The sequence below is a fragment of the Lynx rufus genome, unplaced genomic scaffold, assembly GCF_022079265.1.
Source record: "Lynx rufus isolate CCGP_SWC_20201006 ecotype Redwood Valley unplaced genomic scaffold, mLynRuf1.p SCAF_22, whole genome shotgun sequence".
Taxonomy (NCBI): domain Eukaryota; kingdom Metazoa; phylum Chordata; class Mammalia; order Carnivora; family Felidae; genus Lynx; species Lynx rufus.
In genome coordinates, this window is record NW_025814837.1 from 20,044,121 (window position 1) to 20,069,304 (window position 25,184).

The 25,184-nt window shown below is 37.5% G+C and overlaps 2 protein-coding genes across 2 annotated transcripts in view; one reads left to right on the forward strand and one right to left on the reverse strand.

The window, feature by feature from the left end:
- USP14 (ubiquitin specific peptidase 14) overlaps nt 1-3,559 on the forward strand; it is a 50,475-nt gene extending 46,916 nt beyond the window's left edge. The window contains exon 16 of the mRNA XM_047087000.1: nt 444-3,559. Within this exon, the coding sequence (XP_046942956.1) occupies nt 444-595 (152 nt within the window). The 3' untranslated portion in view covers nt 596-3,559. The remainder of the gene's footprint in view (nt 1-443) is intronic.
- Nucleotides 3,443-25,184, reverse strand: part of THOC1 (THO complex subunit 1) — a 53,372-nt gene continuing 31,630 nt past the window's right edge. The window contains exons 11-21 of the mRNA XM_047086999.1: nt 24,351-24,482; nt 15,802-15,902; nt 14,293-14,359; nt 14,044-14,094; nt 13,882-13,952; nt 12,907-13,002; nt 12,266-12,331; nt 8,223-8,306; nt 5,394-5,541; nt 4,592-4,667; nt 3,443-3,856 (exon numbers count right to left, since the gene is read on the reverse strand). Coding sequence (XP_046942955.1) covers nt 3,561-3,856; nt 4,592-4,667; nt 5,394-5,541; nt 8,223-8,306; nt 12,266-12,331; nt 12,907-13,002; nt 13,882-13,952; nt 14,044-14,094; nt 14,293-14,359; nt 15,802-15,902; nt 24,351-24,482 — 1,188 coding nt within the window. The 3' untranslated portion in view covers nt 3,443-3,560. The remainder of the gene's footprint in view (nt 3,857-4,591; nt 4,668-5,393; nt 5,542-8,222; nt 8,307-12,265; nt 12,332-12,906; nt 13,003-13,881; nt 13,953-14,043; nt 14,095-14,292; nt 14,360-15,801; nt 15,903-24,350; nt 24,483-25,184) is intronic.

The window sequence follows — 25,184 nt, forward strand, 5'->3', positions numbered from 1 at the left end:
AATATTTACTGAGAAATTAATTCAGTGAAAACTGACAGTAATAAAATAAAAAAACATATCACACAAATAACCTAAAAATAACTATTTTCCAAAACAAAAAATAGCAAGAGAAATAGTACTGATTTGATTTTGTAGGTCTGTTTTGTCTGGCTTGATAGACAGCTGGATCCTCTTAACTGTTTCTGCATTTTGTCTGTTGCTTTATCACACATCTTCTGTGACTTCTGGAAAATTCCAAAGCACACTTGAGAGAATGAGGGCAAAACGGCAACTAATGCTTTAATAGTGTTACGACAATGAGTAGTCCCTGGACTACACTTGGAAAACTGTTAGTATGATAGATGGAATACTACTTAGCCTAAAATTACTCAGTACTTTTTTTTGAAATGAAACTGAGAAAATCCTCTAGGATATTAATTTCATTTTCTTCTCTTGTTCTTCAGATGAGTGGATTAAGTTTGATGATGATAAGGTCAGCATCGTGACACCAGAGGATATCTTGCGGCTTTCTGGTGGTGGAGACTGGCATATAGCATATGTATTACTGTATGGGCCTCGCAGAGTTGAAATAATGGAAGAGGAAAGTGAACAGTAATTTTAGCTATTTATGTTTAGGTGTGAAATAAATGTTATTTGTTGATCATTTCTATAATCCAGAGCTTTAGCAGAAGCTATTTAGGTGGTTTTATGTGTATCCCCTCGTGTGGAACAAAAGAGGGTGGAAGCAGACCACTCTGTGGATCAACCTAAAAAAAATTACAGAATAAAGAAAATTGCCTTTGGACTGTGTTCCCCTGTATAAAGGTTGCAGGAAGATATTTTTTAAAAGCTTATTTCTTGCATTAATTTTTAAAAATTCTCATCTGAAAATGCCTTTCAACCATTACCTTCTGTGATAAATTTTTTCTCCCTTTTTCAGCCCAGGATTCAGCAATCAGATGTTTATTGCACACCTATTACTCTTTGTTGTTGTTCTTGCATGGTTCAAACCACCGGTGATTCATAGCTGCCCATCCTTTGCCTTATCTAACAAAAATTTTACCAGGAAGGTAGAAAGGAAGTAAGTGTTTTTCTCATTGTGTTACTCAGTGCTGCTGCCCACATCCCATGGAAACATGGGTACAATCAAGTATTTGTCCAGCCTGACTGTTGCTGGCTTTTCATGACTTTAAAATAAATTGTGATCAGTAATAGTACATTTGATTATACATTTATTACTGTGTCTCTCTGTACTATGGTTTGTATATTTAACTTTGCAATGGTTTTGTAGTCATCAACCTTTAAAAAAAAAAAAAGTTGACAAGCTCTGGTTGCTTATTTTTAGAAAATGAGGATATTTAATAAAAAAAAAAAAAAAGGAGGGACTAACAGCTTCTGACCTCAAGTCTTTTGTCTACTGAGTGTTGGAGCTTGGGTTGAGTTTAGGTAATATGTAATACTATACAGTTTCTGCAGATGGTTAGTCTTATTCTGCTGTTAAGCATCCATTTAAAAAATGTTATCTTTTTTTTGCCTCCTCACATTATATTGTTTAAAAGAAATATAAAGTTGTAAAAGTAATGGAGTTCTTTGGATGCTGACTGCAATGACGTTTATTGCTCTTTTCCTTGGCTCAATTGTTTTTACTTTCATCTGTTCCCAAAATCTCCATGTCTATCTCAGAATTTAATAGTGACTTTTAAAGTGATGGTAAAAATACCAAGAATATGTGGTGTTTCAGTATGGTAGGTTTCTTACGTTTTAACACATTCTAATTAGTTCCTCATCTTTAAGAGCCTTGATTGATTGCTAGACAAAGATAGAAAATTAGCTAATTTGTCTCTGATTTTGAGTTAGGTATGTAAAATGAAGTTTGGGGGATTATCATGAAATGTCCGATCTTAGGCTGTTGTAATGCTCTGCAGAGCACAGCACCGATAACTACTAGTTTCCTAGAGAATAATGGCCATTTTCCTCTAAACTTTGAACAATATGATAAAATCAGAGACGGGATAAAATAAGCGTTTCAGGGAAACTTACTTGTAAATAGCTTCTTCAGCTAAATGGTAATTATTGGCAGTCATTATTCCCTTTGCCTTGGAAGAGGGTACAGACTAGAATGGGGAGGAGGAGACCATATACCATAAGAATGGTAAGGATTCCTAGATATTGCCATGAGGCTTGTGACTGCAGTTTTTATTCTGTCTTGGTCTGAACAATTTTGAGGACATAAATTTAGCAATTAGAATTCACATTTCTGATTTGCAGGATGCTGTAGCTACTGGATCAGGTGAGGTAGGTTTAGAACAAAGTAGGTCTTGTATGGAGTTAGAATTTTAAAATTGTAATTCCTTAATTGTTATAAAATTGATTTCATCTTACTTGATCCAAATAAGCATTATTCCAAAGATTTTTTTAAGTATAAGAAATTGGGACTTATATCAGTGTTTTAAATAAGACTATTTTAGAGTTCAACCTTGCATATAAGGTTTTTGAGAAGGGAGAGTAGACCAGAAAATGTCTTGATTCTTGAGTGTGCCTTGTATGCTGTGCCATGAGCACTGAGGCCCTTTTGATAGTACAGCTGTGCTGTATCACTGTCGGGACTAGCTAGGGACGTTAAGCCCAAGCAAGAACATTTATGGTGTAATAAGCACTTAGTAGCCTTTCAGGATTCAAAACAAATGAACAGTGATGACCTAATACTTACGTGGGAAATAGATGGTAGTAACTATCTTTCTGGTTGTTAGTAACTAATAGTAGTAACTCCAGCCATTACTATATAGTGCTTTGCTGTTTATAGATTGCATTCACATAATACATCTCAAACTTCACAATAGTCCCTGAAGTATAAGTCTCTATTTTAAGGACTTAAAGAGGTTAAATAATTTTTGTAAAGCTAAAAAGACTAGGTTTTAGACTTTGCCAACCTCCAACTTTAAAAGAAATAAGGTAAACATTTTCTGTAATGGGTAGGGTGGATGGTAAATTATTTTAGGTTTTGCAGGCCATAATCTTTGTTGTGGCTACTTAACTGTGTTGTAGCATGAAAGGAGCCATAGGTCATACTTAAAGGAATCGGCATCTGTGCTGATGAAATTTTACTTGTAAAAACAGGTGGAAAATGGACCATTGTTTGCTGATCCTCTGCTTTAAAGCACAAATGAATGAGAACAGAGCAGTCATATGGTTTCACAAAGTCATTCTGGGATTTTCAGAACAGCACATTAAATTTTGTAACTACTAATGGCATGCAGGAATCTAATCTGGCATATATCTTAGGAAACACCATGCTCCCTAAATATTGCTTACTGACTTCATTATAAATATTTAACAAAGATACTTGACCTTGAGGTCACTTTATTTTGGCCATTTCCCAACCTACTCCCTTCTGAAACCCTGAGGTCAGTCATCAAGAGCCAATGTGTTCTTTTGTTCTTGGAGCACCAGCCAACTGTACAACAACTGTTATAAAAATGTTTATTGTTTACCAAAACCATTGGACCTCTTATCAAATGCTGCTTGGTAACAAAATCTTATCACAGTTTTAATAAAAAAAAAAAAAATGAAGGAAAAAGAAGCTAACTATTGGTCTCATTGTCATTAGTTAGACTTTCTGCAAGGTCACTTAATCCGGACTTGTTCAGTGCATTCATCAGATTCTCAGGCGTTGCATGTACTCCCTCTTGATCTTGCCAGGCGACTAGTAGCTGCTTAGCTCTCATCTTCATATCTTCGCTGTCACACTCAATCTGTCTAATTTCCGAGTCTTTCATTTCCAAGTAGGGAGCCAGGATCTTCCATTGTTCGCCCAGCTTGTTGGCAAATACTTCTATTTGTTCCCCTGTCACAGGTTTGTCTCGCCGGACATCAGGGCCTAGAAAACACACAAAATGTAAATTATGTACAAAGTATGAGGACATGTACAATTCAAAGTACAACAGAACTGGGAAGTTACGGGGCCACTGAAATATTAATCACCTTTCATAAGCTTTAAAAGTAAAACAATTCTTTTCTATATTTTCTGTGGGTTGAATATTGTTCTTACAGTCATGATCACTAGGAAATCAGTATTTCTTTTATTTTTTTAAATTTTAGAGAGTGAAGGACAGAAAAAGCACAAGCAGGGGAGAGGGGCAGAGAGCATCTCAAGCAGGCTCCATGCTCAACGTGGAGCCTGACACAGGGCTCGATTGCATGACCCTAGGGTCATGACCTGAGCCTAATTCAAGAGTCAGATGCTGAAGCCACTGAGCCACCCAGGCGCCCCTCAATACTTCTTTTAAAGCTAAAGCTGTTGCCTCTAGTGTAATTATGAAGGCCTCCCCTGAAACCAGGTGCTCCCTTCTAACCACCCCAATCCCTGTCAAAATTAACAAGTATGGGTCGCCTTCAAATGTAAGTACCTTCCTTCCCGTCACTTCCACATTTTTATTGCATAAAATGTAATATTTGAATTACAAGTTGTCAAACAATGTTTAAAATTCCTCACTATAAGAAACAGCTGAGATAAGTGGTAGAAGTTGAGAAGTAGATCAAATAACGTACCTCTCAACAAAGAACCCCAATCTTTTCCAATTTTGTAAAATAGCCAAGAAAATTCAATTCTTACTTTCATTTTCCTTCAGTAAAGCATCATTATCTTCCTCATCTTCATCCTCACCTGTTTTTATTTCTTCAGAAGGAGGCTAAAATGAGGAAGAAGAATGTTTCAAAGAATGCTGACTTGTAAAATACCTGGGGATACTTTCAGGTTAGACAGGAATGGTTGAGTTTCCAAATAGAGGACCCAGAACTTTATCCTTGAGCATATTAAATGGGAATGGCAGGTGAGGATCACAAATGGGATGGTGTTAACTTGGAGTGGATGGTAAGATCTGAGAATGAGAAAGACTCCCCCTGCCCCCAACCTGGGAAGAAGGAAGCCAATAAAAAGTATAATGATTTGCAAATATCTTAGTACAGTAACAGTGGGCTGGGGAAAACCAGGGGAGCAACCATGTTCTTAAAAATTTTTGAGTTGTAGTAATACGAGAAACTTGTATTAGAAAAGAGAACAGAGTAGAAAGATAGGCCAAGATGCCTACTGCTACCCTCAGATCCTGTTTGATAAAAGTGCATTGGCAAACAGGAAAAATTTCATGTCTGAGTTTACAGGTGGAATGATAGTTTGACCAAAGTATTGTGGACTTTAATAAATTTTTTATACAGCATGTAATTTAGGATACTTTATCAATTTCTTCCTATAAATATATACTCATATTTTTCCTTATTCTAAAAATGGGGGTTTGTTTGTAGATCATTATTTTTTTCCACATGATAAGCTGTATATTCAGCTTCTTTGCTCAAATCGTGATAATCATTTTAGATAACATCACCTAAAGAATATGAAAAAATTCATCTGTATTACTTACTGGTAATTCCTTTGCTAGCTTTATTACCATGTTTTCAAGATATTCTGGCAAACTTTTAAACTGCTGGTTGGTTGGCTGGAAGAAGTGAGGGCTTCTCCGTGCTAGTAGTCTCAGGGCTCTCCAACCATAATTTGAATTGTTCACAGCCCTATGAAAAGACATGTCCATCTTATAATTTGTTTTTTTATTTCTATATGCCTTCTAATTAATATAACTTACCATGTGAAATTCTATACTCTAAATAGCTGAAGGCACCACTCTTTTCATTTTGATCTTATTCCTAAGGACCTTCTCAGTATGCAGTTCATTTATAATACTAGAAACCAGCAGAATCCGATGAGACAGGTTCATATGCAGCAAACACATTTGAAAAGTTTATACACATTTTACTTAAGATTAAGTCAATTTGTATAGTAATAACTAGATGTTCTATGTGCCAGACAGTAATCATCTACCTATTTAGGAAAAAAAATTCACAATAAGGTTTACTATGTTCAGTAAATTGATGTCCATACTGTCAATGCCACCTACAGGTGTGAATTTCAGAATATTTTATAAATTCAACGGCTGAGTTTTGACCACATAAACTTAATCCAATATGTTATTTTCCATTTATATAACATCTGAGTTTTAGTTTGCTTAATACCAAACCCAGTGAAGAAAAATGGCTCCAAAACTAAAAGGGAAACCTTGAACAGCCAACACAATAAGCAATGATGCAAGAAGAGAATCCATGAACTGTTACGAAGCACAGCAGTGGGTGAGAAATGGAAACCTCAAATTCTAAAGATAATGTTCCAGAAACAGCCAAGCTGCAGAAGAATCTAGAACACAAATGTATTCTGGTTGTGAGTTTTTGCAAGTCATTTGGCAGTTCCCCCCCAAGTTCTTAAGAGTAGCAAGCTGATTTCTTTAGTCCTCTCTTACAAATGAGCCTCTACTTTTAACATGTGCTGGTACTTGCAAAGCTACTCCGATACCATGGTCTTGCTAAGTTAATGCCATGCTACAGGGCTCTGCCTGAACAGGGAACCAGTCTACTTCTCGGACACATTCCCATTTAAACAATTTGAATCTTTTACACATTTTCAAAATCCTGCCAGTCATAAATACAAACTTTATTCTCCAGAAATCCATACATACCATTCAGGTTCTTAAGGTTCTTGGAGAACTATCACATTCATTCATTCAACAAATATTTGAACTTGGCACTCAGGGTCACGGAGCCCTCAAGACACTAGTGCTGCAGTTAAGGGCAGGGCCCTGAGGCCAGAGTGATTTTCCTGGCTCTGTCATTTACTAGATAAGAACTTCAATACATTATTCAATGTATTCAATACACGCTTCGCCTCACTTTCTTTAACTGTAAAACGGAGAGAAGAGCAGTTTCTACTTTAGAGGTATATATGTTAAGTGCCTAGGGAGTACCTGACACACAGTAAATGTGAATGCATCATTATTATTGATAAACACAAGGTGTAAGAATCTCAGACAGTGGTAAGGATGAGAAAACCAAGAAAAGTGAGAATTTCTGATGGGGGGGTGGAGCTTCTGGGCCAGGGAAAACTGCCCTGAGGCAGTAATCTGAGAAGAGATATGAAATAAGACCACAAGCCATGGGAATACCTGGGGGAGAAGTTTGAAGCAAACATAATAGCAAGTGCAAAGGCCCTGAGATAGAAAAACCTTTGAGGTGAACCAGAACCCTGGTTGGTACGGTTAGAACAGAGAGAAAATGAGGAGGAGGAGGAGATGTGGCTGGAGGGGGAGGAGTCAGACTGAATTCTTTTAGATCCAGGTAAGGAATTTGGATTTCATCCTAATTTTAATATGCAGTCATGAGAAAATTTTAAGCAGGAGTTTAAAGATCACAATTCTGGAGAACTGACTGGAGCATCACTAGTTAAGAGATTACAGTAACTAACTCGTTAACTAGTCATAAGGTCACGTCAGCCACCGCACTCTATTTACTGTGTGCTAAATATATGACCTGTGTGGTTCAAAGTGAACCATTTTATTTAATCGTCAGAATAACCCTGTAGAGTGGGTATTATTACTATTTAACAATGAGGACACAGGCAGAGGGGTGCTATAGTAGCTGTAGCAGCCTAGCCAGTAGGAGACACTGTCTTGGGATTGGAACCCAGACAGTCTGACACGAGGGTCCTTGCCCTTAAATCATGACACCAAAGTGCCGATTAAAAACTACAGTGCTGTGTGGTATTGCCTAGATTTACATGATGGAGACATGACTGAGTCCTGAAGTTATTCCAAAATTTGTGAGTTAGGTAGAGGATGGGGAGCCAGGTGAGATGTAGCGAGGCAGGAAGGAAAACAGGCAGGAGTGGAGTTTGCTGGATGTCCAGAGAAGAACACACTATCTAGGGAGGGAGAGACCAGTGGTGAATGCTGCTGGGAGGTCAAAACAAGACACCGTGACCTCGACGAGTGATTTCAGTGGAGGGACAGGGAGACAGCCCAGCAGCAGTGAGCTGACAAGGGAATGGGAGGTGAGGAAATGAAGCAACGGTTATCTACGCCTCTTGGGAGACTCTGATTTGAAGGGGAACAAAGAAAAGAGGATGGTTGAAGGGAGGTGGGCGGGTCCAAAGGGATTGTGCTTATTTTCTGAAACAGGTATGATTCTGTGTCTTGCTTGTTAGTGGGCATGGTCATTGAAATCAGGATGTGTGCTAATGTGAACTTGGCACGTAAACTCCCCTATGAGGAAAAGTACTGCCCTACCAGCCATGTCTCTTAGTGTTCCAGTGTACTTACAATTCCTAAAAAAATACTGTGGAAAGTTAGCTCATGAGGAACATTACTTACTTATATTCATTTTCAACCATGTTTTCAGGGTCTGCCTGTTCAATGGCTTCTTCAAAGAATTCCTCCAAAGTTGGCATGTATTCCCTAGGTGTTATAAAAATACCTAGTGAGGATCATGGGTGTTCTTAATAAATAATCATAAAATGATGGCAATGAAAGATTCTCATATTACCCACACTTGTGTTAGTTATATTACTTAGGAACTCAGATTAAAAAAAATTTTTTTTTAATATTTATTTTTGAAGGAGAGAGAGAGAGAGCATGAGAGACGGAGGGGTAGGGAGAGAGGGAGACATGGAACCTGAAGCAGGCTCAGGCTCCGAGCTGTCAGCACAGAGCCCAACGCTGGGTGCAAACCCACAAACCGTGAGATGGTGACCTGAGCCGAAGTTGGACACTTAACCAACTGGGCCACATAGGCACCCCAGGAACTCATATTTTTAAGGAGGTAAAGGACTCTGGGCACCTGAGTGGCTCAGTCATTTAAGTGTGCCTCTCGGGTTCAGCTCAAGTCGTGATCTCGCAGTTCATGGGAATGAGCCCCGCAGTTCATGGGAATGAGCTCTGTGAGCACAGAGCCTGCTTGCAATTCTCTCTGCTCCTCCCCTGCTCACCCACATGTGTACACTCTCAAGATAAACTTAAAAAAAAGGTAAATGACTCAAAACTAAACTTCTCAAAGAGGATAATAAAGAGGGGCAGTGTGGTATTGCAATGTTACCATATACTGTATTCCATCTAACAGTCACTGGACTCTACACTGTAATGTTACTACTTACAGGGGGAGCCTGGGGTTTAATAACATTTGAATTTCCCCAGCAAGGAGGAAAATTTCACATCCAAATGTCCACATCCAAGGATGTTTTTTCCTTAAACCAGAATTAATAAAACCCACACTAATAACCATACCATACTAAAATTTGAAGAGTTTAACTTTGAGCTTATTTTAGATAGTTACAGCATGGTTGGTTTTTAATGGCATCTTTCTTGAATTTTTTTTGATTTAAAAATTTTGTTCTAATGTTTATTTTTGAGAGAGAGAGAGACACACACACACACACACACAGAACCTGAAGCAGGCTCCAGGCTCTGAGGTGTCAGCACAGAGCCCAATGTGGGTCTTGAACTCACAAACTTGTGAGATCATGACTTGAGCCGAAATCAGATGCTCAACTGAATGAGCCACCCAGGTGCCCCACTGAATTTGTTTTTAGAAGTAAGATTTTGATAGTCAAGCAAATAAGATTCAAGGGTCTGATTAGAACACATCTTAAAAAAAAATTTTTTTTTTAATGTTTATTTCTGAGACAGAGACAGAGCAAATTGAGATCATGACCTGAGCCAAAGACGGACACTTAACTGAGCCACCCAGGCACCCCCATTGCTGGATTCTTAATTTTCAGTTAACTCTGAGTTAAATTTCAGATTTTTAAAAAACTATAAACATTTAAGGTCGTAAATTTCTATTTTCTATTTCTCCAAAGTTTAAACCTATAATACTTTTTACCATTTAATTCTGTGTTTTCTAATTTACGTTATGATTTCTTCTTTGATTCTGGAGTTATTAAAAAGTATGTGAAAGCTTTTAAAATACATTTTGTTATTCACATATAATTTAAATGCATTTGTGTTTTCTGTAAGACTAAGCTTGCTAACTATCTTGTTAAATCCAAAGTTTTTCTTACCCTTCTTATTAAATACTGAAAGTATTTAGTATCAAAATTCTAGTAAAACATTTTGTAGAAGTGTCAAAATGAAGTGTCAAGATTGTGAGCTGGTTAATCCTTATTTAGACTTATTTCTTTAGAAACAAGGTTTAGAAGATCTATGTATTTCTGATGCATTTTTTACCTTTATGCAGTGATTGTCGTTATTTTTAATAATGCTTTCTGCCTTTAAAACTCTATCTAATATCCATATAACTAATTGTCATTTGTCATACATCATACATATATTTTTTAGTTTCAACCCTTCCATATCCTTATGTTTAAGGTGTTTCTTATAAACAACGTATAGATGGACTTTTAAAATAGAATACTAACTTCTAGGGGTGCCTGGATGGCTCTTTTGGTTTAAGCATCTAACTTTGGCTTAGGTCATGATCTCGCAGTTCTGGCTCCACCTGCTTGGGATTCTCTCTCTCCCTCTTTCTCTGCCCTACCAACCGCCCGCCCACCCCCCCCCCCCCGCCAACTTGCTGTTTCTCTCTCTCTCAAAATAATAAAAAATATATACTGACTAATATCTTTGAACTAGGAAGTCCATTTCCATTTATTGTTATATGTGAATTTCTTTTAACTGTATAATTTTATGCTTTCCATTACGTGTTTCTTATGTGGCTTTTCCTCCTTGCCTATTTTTATTTGATTGCTTGAATCTTCTATATTTCCTTGTATCGTCATTTCAAAGTTACACATTCTATTTGTTTTACATACTTAACAAGCATGTTTTACTGGAAGTCTAGTTACTGTCTCTACCTTCATCTGTAACATTCTTTAATTCTTCTGATCACTCCCTGTTACTTTTATCAAATGTTAGTTCTACCTTTTAAAATAATCCCCAAATAGTAATTACTACTGTTTTATACAGTGAATTCTTGATGAGATTTATTCATGTTTACCAATGTCTTTGAATAGCAATCCTTCTTGTAATTTACTCAGTGTTTCTGGGTTCCATTTCCTTGACAGCTTTTTTAGTAAGGACTGTTGATAATATATTGTTTTAATCTGAAAGTAACTTTACTTCTCAATCACTCCTTCCTGACTGATCTACTGTAACTTGTTACAGAATTCTGGGTTGACACCTTCTCTTAACACTCATTCTGGTTTCTTTTGTTCTTAAAGTCAGCTGTCAGTCTAATTTTGTTTTTTTGCAGGTAGTCTGGTTTTTCTCTTGGGTGATTTTACAACAATATGTAGAAATATGGATTTATTTTGTTTATCCTACTTAAGACTTGTACTTGAACCTAAGAATTTATGCCTATTCTCAGTTCTGAAAAATCCTCAGTCATTATCTTGATTATGGTCTCTTTCTCATTCTCTATTTCCTCATTCTGTGGTTGATTTTTACTCTTTCGTATTTTCTAACTCTTGATCCCTTTTACTGTTCTGGGTGATTTCTTAATCATTAATTCTTATTTCCACCTGTGTCTATTGCTAGATTATTTGTTTTTTCAAATTTGCTTGGTCCTTTTTCAGAGTGTCATGTTCCTTTTTAAAATTTTTAATTCCTTCTTTTATGTCTTTAGCTATCTTAAATATACTTATTTTAAGCTGTATTTACCTGATGGTTTTATTATCTGAAGTGGTTGTCTAAGTTCTGTTGTTCTATCTGCTGATTCTTTCTCATGGTAGGTTGTTTTCTCGAATGTTTTAAGTGTGGATGGTTATCTTATCAGACTTTATCTGGAGGATCCTTGTATGGCTTAGGTTGAAGGTGTGACCTCCAGAAAGATTTTTATCATCAGACTGAGACATTTTAATTCACCCTTAACTTGGGGGTTCCTTTGAACTGCAGGTAGGATAAATTTAAATTGTAGGACTGCATGACAGTAGACTTGTTATAATTTCTCAGGGAGTACTTTTTCCTTTTCACCCACACCCCAGGTAGAAATGGACAAGCTTGTTCCTGTGCCAGTGAGCAAATCCTTCTTCCTTAATCTGTTCTTTTACGTTCAGTGCAGTGCTTCAAAGGCCTGAAATTTACTCAAGGGAAACTCAGTTGCAAATGTGTGCAGGCCTAAGGCCTTACCTTCTATCATTCTGTAGCTCTTACAACCCAAGTTCCCTGGCTCCCCAAAGTGGAAATCATTTGCAAATTTCTCAGCTAGAAGCAACCATATTAGCTCATACTTCGGTTTTCAGTTCCCTCTTCTTTTATGAATTTGTATTGCCTTGTGATTTCTAAAATTATTCTGCCAGTGCTTCTAGGTGTTTCATGATGGGAAACCATACTCTGCTGTGCCAAAGTCAACACAATAAATTCATTTCATTCACTTGACATGTGAGGAAAGCAATACTTCATGTGAAACATTTTAAACTTGCCTTGTCTCTGATTTGCAAGCTTCCATGTTATCAGGACAGAGATTCCAAAGCCTTGTTAACTCCTCACTACAAAACAGACACATAAATACATTTTTTTATGGACATCATCCTCATATGCCTTAAAATTATAAAAAATACTTAAACAGTGAATTTTTAGGTGGTGACAGAATGAGTTTTAATTTCTTCGTTAAATTTTGCTATTTAGCAAATTTTCTATATAAGCATATATTTAATGATTACAATCGTTTGTTTTTTCTAAAAATATTCAAGTAGAGTATAAAGCAATGAATAATTAACTGGAAAGTAACAGAAACTGAAGGATTGTGGTACCTTACAGCAGCTGGAAATGAGCTGGATCATTCTAACAGCGACTGTATTGTCTATGACGTGGAAAAAAATGGCATAGCCTAGAGCCATGGATTTTGGGAGCAAGAAACAAAATGGAAGCTTATCTATCTGCATGAGTCCATGTAATGGGCCATCGAGATTGACAGTGTGTGGTCTGCTTTAGTCATCTATGTATGCACCAAACACAAAAAACTTGAAAAACACAAAAACTGGAGAGTGCTTACAGTAACATCTTCAAAATATAAAAAAACTAATACCATCCTACATAGGAGATGGTATTAAGGTTAACCTACTTTCCCATTAGAATCTTTTTGTTGGGTCCTTTCCCTAGGAAGTCCTCTGGTGCCGTTCTCTTGCGAGCTACTCTTGTTGGCTTGGTGTCTGATGTTCTGTGGTGAACAAAACACACTGGACTTAAAAATGGATAGCACACATAAAAGTGTTTAATGTAAAAGAAAATTCAGTTCTTGTTTTCTTCCCATAAAAACATCAAAGCTTCATATTATTATAAAACAATCATTAGAAGACAAAAATCCCACACCAGGGAACAAATTGCAAGGAGTGTATATATATATCATTTTAAAAATAATAATAATAATTTGTTCTGGGAACTTAATGACAAGAAATCTAAGGTGAAAAATTCAACTAGAAGTAAATCAGGGGTAACTGCAAGGCTCAGTTGGTTAAGCATCTGACTCTAGATTTCAGCTCGGGTCATGATCTCATGGTTTCTGGGTTCATGTTGAGCTCTGTGCTGAGACAGCTGGGATTCTCTCTCTCTCCCTCCCTGCCCCTCCCCTGCCTGCTCACGCTCTGATTCTCTCTCTCAAAATAAAAATAAATTAAAAAAAGAAATAAATCAAAATGATTATATTCTTGTTAATTCATTTATTTATTTCAATAAATATGTATTTGAGAGAGAGAGAGAGAGAGAGAGAGAGAGAGAGAGAGAGCGCGCGCGCATGAGCAGGGGAGGGAAAGAGCGAGAGGGAGACACAGAATCCAAAGCAGGCTCCAAGCTCTGAGCTGTTAGCACAGAGCCTGATGTGGGGCCCAAATTCATGAGCCGCGAGATTATGACCTGAACCAAAGTCGGACCCTTAAGTGACTGAACTACTCAGATGCCCCAAAATGGTTGTATTCTTATACAGTTCTACTTACACTTTTTAATATGTAATACACATATACATATATCCATAATGTGAAATAATGTCAAATGATATTTTGAAATACCTTTCTCATATTGCTTGAGATGCGTATATATTTACCTTTCTTTCACAAAACTTGGGCAGCCTTCATTTTTCCACGAGTTCCAGTTTTCTTCAGTGTTTAATATATGCTGGGAAAAACAAAGAAATTATATTTATATAATGAAGACCTTTGAAATTCTATTTGGTGCTACGAAGACTATGTAAATATAAAACACATACCTCTACCATCTTTGAAAATCTTTCTCCATCGGGGGGGTTTTCAGATAGTAGCTGTGATTAGAAAGAATATACTAAGCTTTCAACAACTTTCTGCATCATAGGTGTGGTTTGTAGGCAGGGAACCAAGAAGTGTTTGTGATCTTGTACCTGAGCTTAACTTTATCCTTATTTTCCTATTTGGGGCTGAAACAAAGAAAATTCTAAATTTCCATTTTGTTCAATCATGGGTTTGTTGCATGTTGAACTTACTTGATAAACTGATTTTGTAGTATCTTCAATCCACAGTGATTGCTCATCAGTTAAAACATAGTTTGAACTAGGAAACAAAGCAATAAAAGCACACTTAAGTTACAGCAATGTGTATTCAATTTTAAGGCTTATATACTATCTTGTAAAAACCCAAGGCCTATAACAGATAAGTTAACCAGACTGTAAACAGTGTCAGAAGTTACCAAGATATGAATAGGATTATAAGAGAAAATTCTTGCACTTCACTTAAGATGATCAGAATTGAAGACATGAAGGTGTATAAAGGAGAACACTCAATCTGATTAACTATGAACAGAGCAATGAAGGTTTCCTAAAATAAATTTAATGTGGAATGAAAACCTCTGAGACAATATTAACATATTCTTCTACATGGTGCACATCCAGATAAAGCATGCTACATTTCTTTAACAGGCAATCAAAACACAATGAATAAAAAAAAAACCCACCCCTAGAGAAGGGTGAAGGCAGACCCAAAGTGTTAATGGGTGCCATTAATTAGGCTCTCACTATGCACTAGGTGCTTTACTGCCAGCCAGTAAATAGTGGTAAGACTACTGTGCCAGGATCTGAGCACTTTACACACATTATTCATTTAATTCTAGAATGAGGATGTGTGTGTATTCAACAGAGGCCATAAAGGCTCAGTGATTTGCCCAAGACAACAAAGCTTGAATTCAAACCTAGGTCTGGCTCCAAAGTCCTTGATCTTTCCACCAAACTATATTAAAACTCAACAATAGCAGGATAAAAAAAAAAACGTTTTTGAGTACTTGCTATTTGTTATATTAAAATCAAAAGCCTGAAAGGGCTGAACTGCACATAGTGATTGATGAAAGCGGGATTCAAAGCCAGCAGGTAGTGAAGACACAGTCTTCACACAACTAATAAATACAACACTGCTTTGCAGCTTAGAAGTGCCATTGAGTAATGATGAACTCTACTTGAGTTATGGATAGGACAAGAGGAAGTGGCCTGTGCTGCAGGTGGAGGTACTCAGGAAGTAGAGGAACTGATCAGGTTTTCTGAAACTCCAAAGAAACTGGAACTCCTCTGTGCTTCAAACATTTACTTTATTCTTTTGAGTTCTAAAGGCTTAAGACAGCTCCACATCTTGTGAGAGAAGTATTATGGATTTACTCTGCAAATCAGGCTTGGAGAAGGTTTGAGTGAGGTGAAAGGGGAACAGTGGATGTCTGGAACAGAGAGACCTGCACCCACACAACTGGGGGACCCCTAGGAAGCCCTGGGGCTCATCAGGAGAGACTTACACTGATAGTAGATCCAGTCAATACCTTTCTCTAAAACAAATATCCTAACATCTTGTATCTCTAACAAAAGTGTCTGATTATCTAGTGTTGCCGCAAAAGGAAGGTTTCAGGGATGTGACCCTTATAAATTAAATGAGTCTGACACATAGGAAAAATACATCAGTAAGTCCTCTTTTAGAAAGGACTATTTGGAAATCATTTACTACTCACATTAACTTACCTTTTGAATTTGACTTGCCCCTTGAGATACTGGAATAAAATGAGGTATTGCAACAGGATGTGTCGGCGAAAGTTACTGTCACTCAGTTGTAAATCCATCAACTAGTTGAAAAACAAACCACACAACACAGAACACATTAAATTCAAGTTTTGCCTAAAGGTACAGGTTATTCTACTACAGAAATGAAAGATTTTAATTAAAAAAATATTTACTGAGGGCTCACTGAATATGAGGCATTACTGCACAAGCCCTAGGACAGAGGAGCAAAGGCTTCAGATTTTTAAACTATTTTATGCCATGAGATATTTATTTCGGTAGATAGCACTGTTACATCTGTGGTTCTGAAGTCAAGATACAGCAAACCAGAAATATAAAAAGGTAACAATAAGACTACCACTTTCTCACATATAAAGAAATAATGGCTAAAGAGTGATCCATATACAGATAATAACAAGGGATGGTGCTCATTTCCGCAGCCCTACAAAATGCCTATGACAGAGCTGGTGCTCAGTAATAAACAAGGAAGTAAGAGTGAAGAATCATCTGGGAATTAAGTGGACTATTATATTTTAGAGAAAACTGTATCATACTTGTATTATCACACAATCTGCATTAGAAAGGACATGAAGGTCACTCACAAGGATGTTCTTCAACAACCCTGTCCTGAGGGTGGTCTATAAGAATGACCTCCAATGATGAAGGCAGTCATTCTGATTATGTCCCTAGAGTATTGAAGGAATGCTGAGAGCTTGTTTGGAGATTCTAGCAGAGAAGTGCAGCTACTTGTATACCCTTGACCGAAGAACGGTCCTCCTCTATTGGGTAAGGTCGTCCTCTTCGACTGAGTGCACAGCTTCGGGAGGGACACACATGGAGCGGTGAGGGAGGAAGGGGACACCTGCCTCGCCAGCTACATCAGCCGAATCAATCCTGGCAATCAATGGGGTGACAGATGTTGCAGCCAGATCACCCTCATATCCAAGGAATATGGAAACCTGTATCCGCAAACTTGTGCTGCTTCAGCCTTCTAGAGCTAAAGCAACAATGGGGAGCTGCCTTATTTAATTACATTAATTTATTATTTAAAAAAATTTTTAATGTTTATTTATTTTTGAGAGAGAACACAAGCTGGGGAGGGGCAGAGAGAGAGACACACAGAATCCGAAGCAGGCTCCAGACTCCTAGCTGTCAGCCCAGGGCCTGATGCGGGGCTCAGACCCATGAACCATGAGATCATGACCTGAGCCGAAGTCAGACACTGAACGGACTGAGTCCCCCAGGCGCCCTGGGAGCTGCCTTATTTTAAATGGATAACCAACCAAGAAGACACCTGAAAGCCCGAGGAATGGAATCCAGTTGAAGGTCCCAGGTTCCTTTGGCTATGCTTCCATCTACCTAACATTCACTAGCCACTTCCTCCTTTCTAAACATGACTGGCCTTCCAATCCTCACCTTTAGGTATTGAACCTTTTATTCTATTATTTATCATATTAAATATCTCAACCCAAATTGAATGGCACAGTCTCTTGACTTCCTTTCCTCTCCTAGATGACCTCACCATCCCTACCCAGGCTCTCAAGTTCCTTGACCTCAGCTCCACGGACAGGCATAGCTCTGCTGTGGCCCCACTGCTATGGACAAAAGCTGGAGCCGGTTATTACTCACAGCTACCCCAGCTCTGAAACCCTCAATTCACAATCCTCTCACCATAGCCTCTGATTCTTCCAGTCTCTCACTCAGTTGTCCCAGGACCTGACTGAGACCTTAAGTCCTTTGAATCATCTATTTTCTGCCTGTTAGTCCCATTCTGTTTTTATAGTAATCCTATCTTGATTAAGATAAGGGGGGTCAGCAAACCTTTAGATGGTAAATATTTTAGGCTCTGTGAGCCAAGAGGCATATTATATTATGTAGGTACTTATGTAAACATATTAAAATATAAAATAAAACAAGCAGTGGGTCAGATTTAGCCTGCAGCTATAGCTGGCTGAGTCCTGGTCCTGACTTTCTGGTTTCTCTCTTCAACCGTTTTCTTGCCAACTTCCTCAACACCTTTGTGCCATACTTCTGTCACATCTACTGGGCAAAACAGCAACACCAGATCGAACCAAGTTACTCACCTTCCCTCTATCAACACGAAGGCTTCCCATGGAGGTTGCAGATGGAGCTACTTGAAAGAAAATTCAAACCACATAGCTCTGCAGATGGTATCCCCCTATGCTACTGCCTCTAACTTAAAATTCTGGTCTCTAATCAGTGATCTTTCTTTATTCTCCAAGGCTGTAATTCTTTCCTCTTCTCCACAGCAATTACTGCAAACCCTTTCAACATATTACAAGCATTACTTAACTACCCTTCCACTCTCAGTACATCAACTACCTCCACCTTCAATGAAAATATTTCAGTAAATTGGAAGCTTCACCCACATCCTTGTTTTCACCTTTTTTCTTCTGTCTCAACATCTTCATTGCTATAGGTAATCCTTCCATTTGGAAGTTCCAATCTCCCAAGTTAACTGAGTCCCATCAGTTAACCCCCCTTTCTTCAACCCTTTCTTCTTTCCAAGCTCCTTTCTATTAGCATTAAGTAACTTCTCTCAAAGAGATCCTCAGCCTCCCCTCATATTCCCTAACAGCCAAACTTCTTGAAAGAACTGTTTCCAATTCACCCCTCAACCTGCACAATCTGTGGCTTTCTGTTTACCAATTTACTGTTTTTGCCAAGATCACCAATGACTTACTTGTTGTTAAATCCAATGAACTGTGTCCCACCACCCGCCCACAATGAACATTTTTTTCAGAGTCCTCATCCTACTTGATATGCTTGGCTTCCATAAGGTCACACTTCTCTAGTTTTTCTCCAATTTCACTGGCTACTCTTCAAGCTTCTTCCTCTCCCGGACTCCCCCGCCCCTTAAATGTTGATTTTCTTCAGGATTCTGCATGATTCTGCATAATGTTTTCTTCTGTCTCCAGTCTGTATTTTCCTTTAATTACTACATACAGCTGGTAACTATACCATATACCAAATCTATACTCTCATCCTAGACCCTGTTGCTAAACTCCAAATCTGTATACTTACAAAGCTATTACATATCTACTTGAATGTTCAACTGACACTTGATCAGATTTCATGTCCAAAGTAAAACACACTTATTTTGCCCATGAAACCCGCTTTTCTCCAGTGAGTTCCACCCTCCATCTATTTGCCTAAGCAACTTGAGGAAGACTGCCTGGAAAAAGCACAACTATAAACTATAGGAGCAAATCTTGAGTTGGAGAGTATGTGACAAGAAAGAAAACAGGAGGTACTAAGACTCTAAGTCCAGTAAAAGACTCGTCTGTTTGAAGACCTTAAGTAGTTCAGCCAGTCAGGAATACAAACAAGCCTCCTGGCTTGGAGAGATGAACTGAAATGGCTAGCGTTGTGTACAAACTCTTCATCTATCTTGGGCTTTTGGTCTCCCACGTTTCTTTTTTAAATTTTATTTTTTATTTTATTTTATTTTATTTATTTTATTTATTTTAATTTAATTTAATTTAATTTAATTTAATTTAGAGAGAGACAAAGACAGCGTGAGCAGGGAAGGGGCAGAGACAGAGAGGCAGACAAGAATGTGAAGCAGGCTCCAGGCTCTGAGCTGTCAGCACAGAGCCTGACACAGGGCTTGAACTCACGAAACTGTGAGGTCATGACCTGAACCGAAGTCGGACACTTAACCTACTAAGCCATCCAGGCACCCCTCCCACATTTTTTATGCTAGAATATAGTTTTTGATGGAAATAGTGGACTGAAAACAGGAGTCAACAAGACATTGAATCGGAGGTGGGAAGGGACCAGTATGATCAGTCAAGCTAACTGCTTCACACTATGCTTATGGAAACTATAAGCTCTGAAAGATCACGCAGCTAGTGACAGAACTGAGACTAAAACTGACACGCTCAAGTGCATTATTTCTTCCTTAATGTATATTTTCTAGTTCTACTTTTCTTTGGTTATTTAGAAAATTACACCATTTACATCATGCAATGGGTCAAATATTTCTTTGTTTTGTTTCTTGAACAAAGGGTCTTTTTATCATCCTTAGCTTTTACTGCACATCTCAGCTCAGGCCTTTCAGCCTTCCTGATTATTATTCTAAACCTAAAAAGGATCATGCTATTCTTATTTATCTTTATGTGCCTTTCTGTTAATAAACTGTACATGTAAATAAGATTCCTGGTAAAATTAAACTGAAGTATGAAATATCCCATTTCTATCATTTATACAAAGTACTTTAAAAATCTGTGCTAGAAAAAAAATTAAGAGCATTCTCATTAAAATCTTAATTTGTCATCATTAACACATTAGCTGATATCAAATTATCTAATTTTTAAATTATGAAAAATTTTAAATGTCAAAAAGGTACAGTTAAGTAATATAACATTCATGTCCCTCTATCCAGTGACATGTCAAATCCTAACATTTTTACCTGTTCCACATTTGTTAAATAGATATTATCGAAACTGTTAAGCCCTCCTCTGTAACCTCCCTCTTCTGCTCCCCTCTCCCTTCCTCTTCTATTGTAAGCACTACCATGTATTTGGTGTTTATGATTTCACATTATTGCTACATAAGTAGTCATCTATAAATAACATATTGAGGTATTTTGCATGTTTTCAAACTCTATACATATTATTCTGCAATAAACTATTTTCACACGACATTATAACTGAAATTTATACAACTTAATACATGTAACATAATTCGGGGGTTGGCAAATTTCAGTTAAGGGCCAATTAGTAAATTATTTTAGGCTTTGTGGATGATAGAGTCTTCATCACAACTACAACTTTCTGCTGTGGCAGTACAAATCAGCCATAGACAACAGGTGGATGTTATAGCATGGGTGTGAGGCAATAAAACTGATTTATAAAAACAAGTGGCAAGCTAGATTTGCCAATCTCTGCTCCAGTTAACCCACTTTCAGTGCTTTGTGGAACTCTACTGCATAAATTTACCATAATTTACCAGCCTCCTGCTTATGAACATTTAGATTGTTTCCAAACTTCCACCTACAAACACATAATTTACAAACAATGAGTCTTCTTAATTATTTCCTTGTGCATGATTCTCTAGGGGCCACATCTAGGAACAGAAGTTTTAATTTTGCTAGTTATAAAATTGCTCTGCAAAGTGGTTAAATCAATTTATACTTCAACCAGCGTGTATGAAAGCGTCCTTTCCCACACCTTTGCAAATACCATTTGTTGTTAGGCTTTTCTGCTTTTGTCAATTTGGTGTGAAACGACTGCCTCATCATTTTAATTCCTTTGGCTATTAGAGATGGTTAGCATCTTTTATAAGCTTATCAGTGATTTAGGTTTCTGTATGTGCAATCTACCTGCACATACCATCTTTCCAGTTTTCCACTGGCTTGTCTTTTTATTGACAGAATGTTCAGAATATTAATCTTCTTCAGTTATACAGGTGATGAGTATCTTCCAGTTTGTGGCTGTTTTTTCACTTTGGTATGGTTTTTTCTATGGTATCTTTTTAAAAAAATTTTTTTTTAATGTTTATTTATTTTTGACAGAGAAAGAAAGAGCATGAACAGGGGAGGGGCAGAGACAAAGGGAGACACAGAATCCGAAGCAGGCCCCAGGCTCTGAGCCATCAGCACAGAGCCCAACGCAAGGCTCGAACTCACAGACCGTGAGATCATGAACTGAGTTGAAGTCGGACACTCAACCGACTGAGCCACCCAGGCGCCCCTCTATGGTATCTTTTACTATTCAAACTTTTATGTTTTCATATTAACTATATTGGTATTTTCCCTCATGACTGGTGCTGTGACTTGAGAAATCTTTCCCTGCTCCGAATGTACACATTTTATATATATATTTAAATGTTTCAGTTCTGCTTTTCTCATTTAGACTTAAGAATTTTTTTAATGTTTATTTTTGAGAGAGAGAGAGAGGGAGGGAGGGAGGGAGGGAGGGAGGAAGAGAGAGAGGGAGGGAGGGAGGGAGGGAGGGAGGGAGGAAGAGAGAGAGGGAGGGGAGGGGTGGGGGAGTGGCAGAGAGAGGAAGACACAGAATCTGAAGCAGGCTCCGGGCTCTGAACTGTCTGACAGTCTGACATGGAGCCTGAACTCACGAATCGTGAGATCATGACCTGAGCCGAAGTCGGACGCTTAACTGAGTCACCCAGGTGCCCCTCTCCTTTAGACTTTTAATTAAGCTGGAATTCAGCTTTGTGCATGTAATAAGGTATGAATTGAATTGTATTTTTTTCCATATGAGTGAGCTGTCCAAGCAACATTTATTAAGAATAATCCATCTTGGGGTGCCTGGGTGGCTCAGTTGGTTAAGCATCCAATTCTTGGTTTCAGGTCAGGCCATGATCTCACAGTTTGTGAGTTCGAGCTCCATGTGGGGCTCTGTGCTAGCAGCATGGAGCCTGCTTGGGATTCTGTCTCCCTCTCTGTCCCTCCCCCCAGCCCTCTCTCTCTCAAAAAAAAATAAACATTAAAAAAAGGAATAATCCATCTTTTCCTCACTAATCTGTAATGTAACTTTTGTATCTCAAACTTCAGTTTGTGCTTTCTATTTTTCTAGTTTTTTTTTTTCCTTCTTTATACCTGTACTAATAATTGCTTTACTGTTTCAATTACTAGAGCATTACAGGTCTTAATATCTGATAGGGCAATTGTTTCCAATTTCTTCCAATTTTTCTTAGTACTCTTGGCTTTTCAGAAGAACTTTAATATCAACTTTTCCTTCTTCCTAGAGAATACCCTTTAGAAGTTTTTCAAAAAGAAGGTCTTAGAGAAGTATGTTTTCCTGGTCTTTCAATGAGAATGTCTATTTTGTCCATAGTCTTGAGTGCATTTAGCTGGATATAAAATTCTAGATTGATAGGTTTTCTTCTTTAGAACTATAGCATTTCACCACTATCTTCTGGTATCTGTTAACTGTTAGAAATTGGCTAACAGACAGCTGTTCCTTTCTAGTATATTTCTTTTTTTTTTTCCCCCTTTAGTGGCTTTTAAGGTTGTCTCTTTGTCTCTGCAGTTATAGCATGATGTACTGAAGTATTATTTGTAGCACACATTTAATCTTCGAACTTGGTATTACCTTTAATTCTTTTCAATATACTTTTCCCTCTATTTTGTTCTTTAATAGTTGCTGAAATTTCTCAGTCAACCACACATTGCTCTCAACTGCTCTTTCACATTAACAAGCTAAAAAACCCTGTCTCTGTGTCTTCTGGGTAAACTTAACATTACCTAACATTCATTAGTTCTCTTTTCATCTATGTTCAATCTATAGTTTAATTCTGTGTGTTCTGCTTTGGTTTTGATGATCACATTTTTCATTTCTAAGTCTCTCACTTAGTTGTCATATTGAACAATTCTGTTTCATTTCTGTCTGTTTCAGTTTCACAATTTTTTATTTAGTCTCAATGGATGCTATATAATCAATTATCTCTTTGATTATCCAAAACATGTATTTTTAAAGTCACGATCAGGCTGTGTATCTGGAATAAATACCCGTGTATCCCAACAGTTGATTTGGTTGGTGGTATTTCCTAGTATTGAATTTCTTTATAAATTTTGTGAATCATATTGTAATTTAATTGTAATTTATCAGAGATTTGCATGAGAAGCTTTTGTTTTGGAATGTTTGTTTACTTTCCCTTCTTTCTCTGTACATCCTTTCTTGTCTAGGAGTTTTCCATTTGATTCCATGAGGGTCCCTGGAACCAAGTCTGGAAAAAGTCTTAAGATGAATTCTTGGAGCAACTATTTTATTAGTATACTGAAGATATCACATATTTAGTCACAAAGCTAGCAGACATAAAGCTTGACACAAATCTGTGTCTTTGTTATCCCTAGACCCAGAGTCTCCTATGAATCCACTGCCCTTGGCAGAATACTATTAATATTTTGTCTTAGCTTCTTTTTAAAAGAAGGTAAATTTCAACCTCAGTCCCTGGCTTCAAGCAGTGAATCTGGCTCTGGCCCCTGGTCCCACATGAAACATATCTGGTGTCTACCACTTGTAGCCAAACTCCTGGCTACCACCTGTAGTCAAACTCCTTGTAGCCAAACTCCTAATACAATTATCACTGTATTTGTAGTCAAATGCTCTACCCCTGAGCTATACCCCCCTTAGCATTGCATTTGAATAAAATTTACTTCTTAAGCTGTACAAATAAGATTACAGAGAATGTTTAAACACCTTATTTGTACCTAAGGGACAAACTAATTACAAAATATTATCTTCAATAATGCAAATTAAATCCTAACTTGAGGTTCAAAATATATGCACTTGAAAGTAATTAAACTGCAAAATAAGCCTACAAAACAGAAAATGCAGAACTTCTTTCACTTCTGAAATCAAATTAGTCTTACTTGTGGAAGGAAGACACAAGATTCTCAAACTAATACTTACCAGCTTTAACCAAAAATAAAGAAACATTTCTATTAAACTTAAAAACAAGATCAGCTAAATAGAAAAAAAGACGAGTACTTATTATGCTTAGTGAAAAAGAAAAATTTGTACCTTTTCACTTGTTAAAAATTTTGCAAAATACACATGTTCTCCTCCTGCTTTTAATTCTTCCATCTTTTTCCTGGAGGCCTGAGTATCATCTAATTTATAACTCTTAAAAACAGCTAGAACTTCTTCAGAATACTGCAAAGTAAAAATACCAATTAGTTTTATTTGACATTGTGGCCCAATAATTTTTTAAGTGCTTTTCTATATCAAAACACCTAGAATTTACTCACAGTTAACCATGAATGCATATTGTAAAGCATATTAAACAAGAAAAACCATGACGGGAAAATGGGAGTAAAACTACTTGTTATGAGATTTCATGGTATTGTAAGAGTTGGGATAAACCCTCTACTCCTGAAGAAATATCATTTCTTATATAGTTTGTGTAAGGGGCAAATAGAGAAAGTAATGCTTTGAGATTATACAGAAATTTACCATTGAAATTAGCTGTTTAACCAGCTGTGGAAAACATTCAAGATTTCTTGTGCTAAAATGCTGTGACCAAATAAGACAATGATGTTGAATCCTATCTAGTAACAATTCCAGATGATTTCTCACTCACCACTTAATCTGAACACACACCATGCCACTTTTTTTAAAAAAAAAAATTTTTTTTTTCAACGTTTATTTATTTTTCTTGGGACAGAGAGAGACAGAGCATGAACGGGGGAGGGGCAGAGAGAGAGGGAGACACAGAATCGGAAACAGGCTCCAGGCTCTGAGCCATCAGCCCAGAGCCCGACGCGGGGCTCGAACTCATGGACCGCGAGATCGTGACCTGGCTGAAGTCGGAGGCTTAACCGACTGCGCCACCCAGGCGCCCCAACACCATGCCAC